Below are 9,751 nucleotides of genomic sequence, written 5' to 3' on the forward strand. Positions count from 1 at the left end.
ATTGCCTTATTTTCTGAATGCCAAAATCGCAAGAAAAATCATGATTTTACTTTTTCTTATTTTTTCAATTAACTACGTTTTTAAATGATATAACGTATGGTTATATATTTAAAAAATGCCTTCAGCCTACAAATATCGTCGTGATATAATTTCTATTCATCGGGAAGGTGCCAAACCACGAAGCGTACAATTACCCAGTGCGTACAACAACCCTACTTTCCCCTACAATTTTAAAGCAATACACAATGATATTATTAAATATAAGTATGCATATTTGCTTATGAAGTATTTGTATAATAAAAAAATCAAGATTTTAATAACGTATTACTCAAATATTTGTATTAACAATCATATGGTCGATAACGTCATTGCTCTTCAATTACCGCTGAGCCCCTGGGGCCCCAGTAACGGCCTCGAAAATTTACCCAGTTGACGGTCTTTAATAGTCTCTTGTCGGTGCTGTTATCTATTGAAGAAAATTTATATTTTTATTATTTTTATATTCATGATGGAGAATTGAAACTATATATATATATATTGAGAGAATCGAGTTACTTTGAAGAGAAAAAGAGGCCGCACGTGACAATTCGGGCGACAGTTCAGAGAATGCCATGGATCATCCAAGTTTCATTATCCACGGAGATGATAACTAAATAAAAAGAATTATAATTTTGTAGCAATATATATCTGTATTACAAGTATACATACTTTTACTTATTAAGTAATATTTGTATAATAAAAAATTGAGAATTTAATAATGTATTCAAAGGTAAATTTCTATCTATAGTCGATAATGTCATCGTTCTTCGATCACCTCCAAGTTGACGGGACCACCCACCATCGCGTGCTGTGCATGTGCAGTTATGCAGGCTGTATAGTGCGTAACGTGCGTAAGCTGCCTGGTCAAAGCCAAAGCCACAAAGCTCCGATTCCCATTCATCCATTGTGTGCAATTGTGCTAAGTGCGTGGAAAGCGGTGGCGGTGAGGTTAGGTTTAAGAAAGATTACGCGTTTTTTTACGCGGTAAAGAGATTTACCGCGATTTCTAGCGTATGCTTATCAAAGTAAGATGGCGAACACGGGACGTTCCGCTTTCTCTCAGGATGGTCAATATTACGCATTTTGCGGTAATGACGGCAAGTTGAAGATCTGGGAAACCGCGAGCGGCCGGTTAAAGCACGAGTACACTCCTAATCGGCATTTATCGTCACCCTGCAGCGTCATAGGATGGATCTCGGCGAGCTCGCAATCGCCGGGCAACGTATCGGTAAATGCGCCATGTGCTCACTGCTCTCTCTCTCTCTCTCTCTCTCTCTCTCTCTCTCTCTCTCTCTCTCTCTCTCTCTCTCTCTCTCTCTCTCTCTCTCTCTCTCTCTCTCTCTCTCTCTCTCTCTCTCTCTCTCTCTCTCTCTCTCTCTCTCTCTCTCTCTCCTCTCCCTCCCTCCCTCCCTCCCTCCCCCTCCCCCTCCCCCTCCCCCTCCCCCTCCCCTCCCCCTCCCCCTCCCCCTCCCCCTCCCTATTTGCCTTACGTCTTTATCGTCCAATTGTACGATTGAATCTTTGAGTTTTCAATCTTTTTCCGCACCAACGTTATTGCAATCTATGCAGTATATATACATATATATCGTCCGCTGGTCCACTCTTTTCAAACTTTATCGATATACGTATTGCAACTTTCGGAAAGGTTACTTTAGCATCGAGATGAATTTTATCTTCGACTCGATGATTATAGCAAACATTTCCACCTATAACATTTTTAGACCTGTTCGTCTAAATACGCACGTCATAAAAATTAATAAAAAAAATATATTACAAGTACCTTTTATATCTATCATTTCTACATGTGTCTCTTCTCTTTTAAGCCATCGCCAAGGAAAAGACGCAAAAGAAAGTCTATTTCGGAAGATGTCGATCACAAAACTATTGTGGCGATGGGTTCGACCAATGGAAAAGTCACATTGTACGATGTAGCAGCAGCATCTGTCAGCGCTACGTTGGAGAACGGTCATTCCTCTGCTATCACAGCGATCGCTTGGTCGGCATGTACAGGATTGATTACAGCTGCTAACGATTATCACATAGTGGAATGGAATCTTCAGGAGAATGGAATCAAATGTAAATGGAAATCAGGCCAGGCAAAAGTCACGGCATTAGCAATTCTATCTAATGGAAAGTCTTTGCTGTCTGCGGAAAGAATAATCAAATGGTGGAATTTAGCGACCAAGCACGTGATTCGCACGTTTACTGGACATGCCAATCATGTTAATTTTCTTCATCCTATACAAGTAGATAGCACAACTACTTACTTAATCAGCAGTGCCTGTGCGGATAGTCATCTTTCTGTATGGGCATTGGATAAAGTATGTTTCACGTTTTATCTTCCATTTATTAATATTTTAGTCATCTATAACTAGCGCATCAAATGTTAAGATTTCTTCATTCAACAAAAGTTCTTCGAGACAAAAGATTCTTATAACCAGAATTTTTTCAAGTAAAATTTATAAATTTAGTAATTTATTTTATCTATATAACTTTTATTTGATTGTATATTAAAAATTGTATATTGTGCAATTAAATTTCTTTTTTATCTCTGTTTAGAATAAAAATGATAAAGCGTCGATAGCAACTCTAGCCTTGCAGGATGAGGCTACATCTATCTCTATACTTGTTGCGAAAGAATTGCAAATTGTTGTATTGGTTACTACTCAATCGGGTCAAGCGCAGTTATTCGAGTATCAGCCAAATGGTCATACCAAACCATTGAAACCATCTCTTAACATTGCGGTAGCAGCAGATGTCAATCAGAAGGAGACTATTCAACAGATTCCAATTTTAGCAGGTTATTTAACTGAGGATGAAAAACTATTACTGGCATATGGTAGTTATTTAAATTTGACATTCGAAAAAGTTATACCTGACTTTTCCGACAAAGTACAATGTTTAATTAGATCGGAAAAATTGGATACAAAAAAAGTGAAAGAAAAAAAAGAAGAAACAATTTCTAAAATAAAACCTACCGCAATAGAAGGAGATGTTGAATATCTCGCTCCAGGTAATTTACAAATCTTCTCTTTTTTTTTTATCTAATAAAAAATTTAAAAAGTTACATTGTTTGCAGGAGTAGGAGTTCCGACACAGAAGAGAAATAGGACTACCTCGGGTTCTCAGCTACTTTTAAAAGATAGACTGGAAAATCTCAGTTTAAATGCAGACGTGAATACGCCGGGAAGAACACCGACGAAAGGAGCTAATATGACGCAGTTACTGATGCAAGCCTTAAATAGCAAAGATAAAACTATTTTGACGACGGTGTTATTTACAAAAAATGAAAGTGTAATTCGTAGTACCATCACAAGATTACCAGTGGAAGCAATTACGCCATTGCTTAAAGAATTAACCATTATGTTGCAAGGCAAAACATATGCGTAATTATCATCATATTTTTTTCGCTATAGATTTTTCTAAATTTTTTTTTTTTGTTTGTAAAATTAATTTGTATATTGACTCTTAAAGAGTGATTATTTGATTTGTGTTTAGGAGTAAAATTGCAGTAATGTGGTTGCAAACTTTGATAATGACTCATGCAGCACATTTGATGTCACGACCAGATATCGCAGAGATACTCAGCCCTATTCTAAGTTTTATCGACGCGAAATTAACGCTTCTAACGGCTGTACAAAGATTAAAAGGCAGAGTTTCTCTTATAACAGGACAAATATCTCAGGCTAATGAGGAACACAAAGATATAACCGAGGACAGCTTGCTTGTTTATCAAGATCCAGGTTATAACATAACATACCGACATTACAAAATTTTATTTTGACATTTAATTTAACATATTAAATCACATGAAAAACATATGTAGATTCATCGGATGAAGGTGCCGATAAAGACGATGTTGATCTAAGTAGCGAATCTGATGACAATTGGGAAGAGATGTCGGATCAAGATGTTCAAGATGAAGAGGATAACAGAAGCGTCAAATTTGAAGATGATGACGTTGACGATAATGATTCTATACACAGCTAAAAAAAAATCGAGTTGGTTAGTATCGAAATAACTTGTTTAGCTTAATTTATTATGTTTCATTGTAATCTGTACAAAAAATATTAGCCAAATCATAGAATTTATTTTCTAAAGTTTTCACATGAGAGAGAATTATTCGATGGTTAATTTTTCCAATTTTATTCTTGTGAAATAATGTTCTATTTTTAATATAAATAAATAAAATAGTGAAATACAAATAAAATAAATAAATTTTTATATTAGCAACATTATATTACTATTCAAATTATTTATTTGCAATTTATTTAAACAATGTTAAAAAATAATAAAGTATTGTTTTTTATATTACAATTATTTTTTTCAGTAAAAATGTCGTTTAATTACCACAATGGAGCCATTCTTGATGAAAGACGGATGTAACAAAGATGGTACTGCAAAAAATAATACCTTTATCTTCTCAAGACGTTTATTTTCACCATTACGTGAAGATTTGAAAGAGATGGATTTGGAAGGCCAAATATAGCATATTTGAATAAAGCTGTCCTGAAAGCTAATACGTTTTTCTCGCTTATAACAATCATCCTTGTATATCCAATATTTTTCAAGAAAAATATACAAATTTATAATTATATATGGATAAGTAACATAAGTATTTATACCTTTCTTTTCGTTAATCCATCGTTAATTCGATCTATGGTGTTATATTTAAATATAAAAAATAGTGATGCGAAATAAAAATATTTTCAGTAATTAATATATCTTACAATATTTTCTTTGTGTACGAAGATTTATATGCATCGCGCGTAATGTGCAAAGTATGCGTCAATTTTAACGTGAAAATTTTGTTGATATTAAAGAGTTTGCTATATTATTTTAACGTTATTTTAATGTTTTCTGTTAAGACTTTTACGAGAACTTTCTTGTTATAATATTTTGAGTCGCGAATTTCGATACACTCTGTATATAACTTCTAATGTTAATGCATATATAAATGCATGTATGCTCGAATGTTCTCATATATTATGTCGGCCTTATTATTCATCGAATGTTAAACAAGGATCAAATAATGGTACTCGGATGATGTTTCCAAACGCAGCCTATTTCGTATTTTTAAATGTAATTAAAAAAACTTCAGGATTCTAATAATACTTGTAACGTTATTAGAAAAGTTTGACTATATACAAGGTGTACCGAAATTCGCGATTCAAAATACTATAGCAAGAAGTTCTTGAAAAATTAAGTAAAACAGTTATTTGTACATTTTTATTTTAAGCAGTAATTTTTGAGATATAATGGCTTAAAGCTGGTCAACTATGGTCAATCACAAACTGTGTTTAGACGGTCGTATGTCCGTAAGTCGTGTCAGCGGTATAGTTTAATAATTATATGGTAAATAAACGTCTAAACTCTGGTCTAAACGTAATCTCCGATTGACTAGCTTTAAGCCATTATATGTATATCTAAAAAATTAATGCTTGAAATAAAAATGAGTAAATAATTATTTTACTTAATTTTTTAAAAACTTTCTTGCTGTAGTATTTTGAGTTCGCGAATTTCGGGACATCCTATATATTACGTAAGTATATGATTGTGTCATATTTATAGTAAGAAAATTATAAAAGTATGGAGGTAATAGCCTGATTTGTAATACAATTCATCGGGGCCGGTATTCACAGTCAAATCTCAATGTAAGATACTAATATAATGAATTTGTAACTGGTTGATGACAAATCTTTAGGCAGTAGTCGAGACGATATTAAATATAATTATAATCGATTATGCCAACCATTGAAACAATCAACGAATGAAATTTACATTCACTGCTTAGAGAACATTGGCATTTTATGAATATTTTAAAGAAATTTTTTAAAAGTTTGCTATGACTATTGAACTATTTAATTAAGTTAATTTTAAGATAACCTGCAATGTATATACATACAATGCACATTATATTAATTAAATAAAAAATTTTAATAGTTTTATCATAAATGTAACTGTTGATATTTTTTATGTCTTATATAATGTGTTTTCTAGCTGTTTTAAGTTTAGAGATGAAAAGTAACGCAAGTATTAACAATGAGTCACGTTATTTATAATAATGATTTGGTAATAACGTTACAACTTTTCATAACGGTATAAATGGTAACATTAGGGTTCGAATAGTTACTTTTGACAATTAAGTAAGTCGTCATTATGCAATGAAAACTCTTTGAAAAAAATGTAACTCGTTAGCAAAAGTAACGCATTACTTTTAAAGTTTCAAGTATTTTTCAATGAAGAACGCATAATGGTAACGTGTTGATTGTCAAAAGTGACTATTTCTAGCTTTACTCTTTACTCTTATCGAAAATTGGCACGTTGTAATTAACTCGTTATATACTTTTCATCCATGAGTTTGGCAACAATACTATGTGTAATGAGCATATCAATAATTTCAATATTTTCTTTTAAATCTCTCTCTCCTTTCGAGTATGAATATATTTTATTTTAAGAAATAAACACGAGTTTTATATTTTATGGATTTCATTTTATTTTTTCTTGTAGAGTCGTCCTCTCTCTCTCTCTCTCTCTCTCTCTCTCTCTCTCTCTTCGATTATACAGCTGCATTAACAGAGTTTATTCTCCTGTATAATAAAAAAGTACAACTATATCCAGATACAGTCTAAAATCAGGTGATAAAACGTCTTTAAGGCCGGTATTCATGGCTAATTTTTATCTCAAGATCATCTCAAGTATATGTATAATGACTTCACATGATTTTGACACGCGCGCGCGGCTCTCCGATTGGTTGACGACGTCTTAAGATGTTATTTGAGACTGTGTCGTAAATACTAAATATAAAGAACGGCATATGAATACCGGCCCAAGATACATTTTCAAAAGTAGTCTTGTAATCCGATTTTTGACTCCGTGTTGTCTGGGTAGATACGTACGCATAGTGGAAAAGTACCAGTATACATAGCGCCTGCTTTACGTATTATTCAAACTGTGTGGAAATTACTTGTGTCTTATCACGTAAATTGTTATTTAAAATTATCGAATCTCGAAGAGGCTAAATAAGCTTGATAAACTTTGAAAGACCGACTGGCCCTGTGATAAAAAAATTCTGTCGCGTGTCGTTTTAAATATCTTCGACACACCTCGGCTATAAAGCCGATATGATATCTTCCAAATGCAAAATATCTTTGTCTTACGATGCGTTTATTACTTTACTATAAATTAATAATTCACATTTGGTAATTAGTGATTTCTTTAGTTGAATAGTGTTGACTAATTATTCATGCTATTGATAATTATTATAGAAATAAAAAAAGTATTAATAAATAATTAAATAGTTTCCACTTCCCGAAGGTATTATTTTTTCTTATATCTTTATTTTCTAGAATTTTAAATTATCTATTTATCGTATGTAGTTGACAACAAATTATGCGGATTTAAATATAATACAGTTTCTATAAAGATATACATAAAGATATAAGACGTGCAACGTCCGTTGTAACTTTTGTTGTAACTTTTCAAAGGAATACATGGTGCGATCTTTTTTATGTTATGTCCTCTACACTTCTTTTCATGCAACGGAATACCTGTTCAAAGAAAATATTATTTTCCTTGACAATTAACATTTAAACATTTAATGTTTCTTATATTTTAATCGCTTACATTTCATATATGTATAATTAAAATAAAAATAAAAATTTAATAAATATCCAGTTAGCAACATATCTGATGTATTGTTGCTGGCATATTACTCAATTGCATTATAATATATATATATTGCTATCAGAATTGTGTAGCATCTGAATCCTCATTGACAAATTGCAGATGTCATCGACGATAACGATAATGATAGCTTTAAATAGCAATTTGCTGGCAACTTTAAAATCATCAAAATTTGTGCCATTATGTTAAAAATAAATAATAATTATAATTATAGAATCATATAATAATGCTATATTGCTGATAACGAGAGGTAACTTTGACTATATCTTACTGGCTATATGTATACGTGATTACATTAATAATACGTATACATATACCATATTACATATTACATCGTTGCCTGCGTGTTGCTTCAATTCAAAATTGTTCAAACAACCAATATGATTCAATGGCAAGTTGCTAACTAATCGTTGTCAACCATCATAAGCAGTCATATTTGCGCGATTTTACTGCGATGCGCTTCATTACGTCCAAGTCATATATGTCATTAAAAAGTTTTTAAGAGCAAATTTAACTATAAAATTATATTAATCATCCAAGTAAGTACATTTGTTAATTGATAATGTTCGCGCAGTATGATTTGTAAAATTTAAATATTCAAAAGATTATTACTTTCTCTGCATTTTTATTAAAAATAATAAATAAATAAATTCCTAACAATATGTATAAACAAGAAGCGAATGTGAGATGAACCTAAGACACCTTATATATCGCGAGTGATAAGAAAACGTTGCAATTGCGAAGCCGAGAAAGCAGCTTGATTCTTTTATTATTAATGTAATCATGTTTACGCGTAGGAATTTCACCCAAGAGAATATAGGTATCGTGTTAGTTGTTATCACATTAGTCATTCGAAGTAAAGTGAAAAATATTAAGATAACGATTAACGAAACAACTTCTGCTGGCAAAACAGTTTCTGTTACGAAATTTATAGTTGACATCTAAATGTAATATACTTATCCATCTGGTATTATTTAAGATTTAAAAAATTACATTTTCAAATATTTATTAACTATTAAAACTATGCATCTCTGAAGAAATTTTTCTTTGTGCCATATGCCATCAAAATTAAACAGATTTTCATTAAGTTGGTATAAGTAAAGTACTTATATGGATTTTGATAGAATTTGACAATTTGACATAACACATCACATACATTGAAATATTTAATATTAAAAAAAAACGACCCAGTTAAATTCTGTGTAAAGCTATGATCAGACTTGATAAATTTGACCAATTACATTGATTTTTTTTTCATCTGATTAATTAAATCCCAATTCAATCTCAGTTCATCAAGTTTGATACAGGCTTAAGAAATTTTAATTTTATTATTCTGTAAATACCTATGTGTATTAATTAAAAATCCATACGCGCACGCGTGTATTCTGTTCTCTTAATAATTGGCGATGAAAAGAATTTACATTGAGATGTAGAATAATTATTAATTAATGTTGGTACATTTTGCTGAAAGATTTTCTCAGAATTTTACAGATAAATTTTTTGAATTTTCCACATTTCATAATAATTGATAATAATTTATTTTTATATTAATTTTTTTTTTTAAATTATAAAATAAAAAATATTTTGAACATATCAGAATTTATAAAGATATGTAAAATAAATATTGACAATTTTGCATATCTTTTTTATAATTAATTTAAAAAAAAGTTCTTTTTGAGAAAAATTTTCATCAGAGTAATTCTTAAAAACAACAAATGCAACGATGTTTTAATATCGTACACGGTGGGAAAATTTCGAGAAACGTCATGGACTTTTCATAAATTTTTACTAAAAGAAACTTTTTTCAATCGTACATGAAACTTGTCTACATGTGTGTAATTTCGATTTAAAGATATTACAATTACTGCTACTAGTACAAAATAAACAAAAATCAGACATATTTTGTTAGAAAGAGAGAGTAGTTTTGTAAAAAAGTAATGAAATAAGTTTTTTCTTTTCCCCAGAAAGTTCTGTAAGTTAATAAAATGTATTTTTTATAAAAACATATTTATTTGTCAATATTTTT

The 9,751-nt window shown here is 31.0% G+C and overlaps 1 protein-coding gene and 1 long non-coding RNA gene across 3 annotated transcripts; one reads left to right on the forward strand and one right to left on the reverse strand.

Moving 5' to 3' along the window:
- Positions 1-266: 266 nt before the first annotated feature.
- Positions 267-939, reverse strand: LOC120358401. The gene is made up of 3 exons (XR_005575366.1): positions 815-939; positions 556-649; positions 267-466 (listed from the first exon to the last, which is right to left on the reverse strand). It is a non-coding gene; the product is annotated as an uncharacterized LOC120358401 (long non-coding RNA).
- Positions 845-4,636, forward strand: LOC105192921 (WD repeat-containing protein 43). Of its 2 annotated transcripts, none has more exons than XM_039452598.1 (7): positions 845-1,267; positions 1,863-2,360; positions 2,599-3,052; positions 3,104-3,425; positions 3,538-3,782; positions 3,866-4,044; positions 4,370-4,636. In XM_039452598.1, exons 1-6 carry the CDS (start codon positions 1,070-1,072, stop codon positions 4,027-4,029), a joined length of 1,881 nt encoding a protein of 626 aa, XP_039308532.1. In that variant the 5' UTR covers positions 845-1,069; the 3' UTR covers positions 4,030-4,044; positions 4,370-4,636. The 2 variants fall into 2 exon arrangements, with proteins under 2 accessions (XP_039308532.1, XP_039308534.1); XM_039452600.1 differs by having other exon boundaries at positions 847-1,267; positions 3,119-3,425.
- Positions 4,637-9,751: the final 5,115 nt, after the last annotated feature.

This window comes from Solenopsis invicta, chromosome 8 (assembly GCF_016802725.1).
Source record: "Solenopsis invicta isolate M01_SB chromosome 8, UNIL_Sinv_3.0, whole genome shotgun sequence".
Lineage (NCBI taxonomy): Eukaryota > Metazoa > Arthropoda > Insecta > Hymenoptera > Formicidae > Solenopsis > Solenopsis invicta.

What these genes read in the sequence shown, in the direction of transcription:
- LOC105192921 (XM_039452598.1), top strand. Translation starts at nt 1,070, where the DNA reads ATGGCGAACACGGGACGTTCCGCTTTCTCTCAGGATGGTCAATATTAC. An exon ending in TGTTGAATATCTCGCTCCAG is followed by an intron (nt 3,053 to 3,103) that starts GTAATTTACAAA and finishes AAATTTAAAAAG; the next exon opens with TTACATTGTTTGCAGGAGTA. An exon ending in GCTTGTTTATCAAGATCCAG is followed by an intron (nt 3,783 to 3,865) that starts GTTATAACATAA and finishes AAACATATGTAG; the next exon opens with ATTCATCGGATGAAGGTGCC.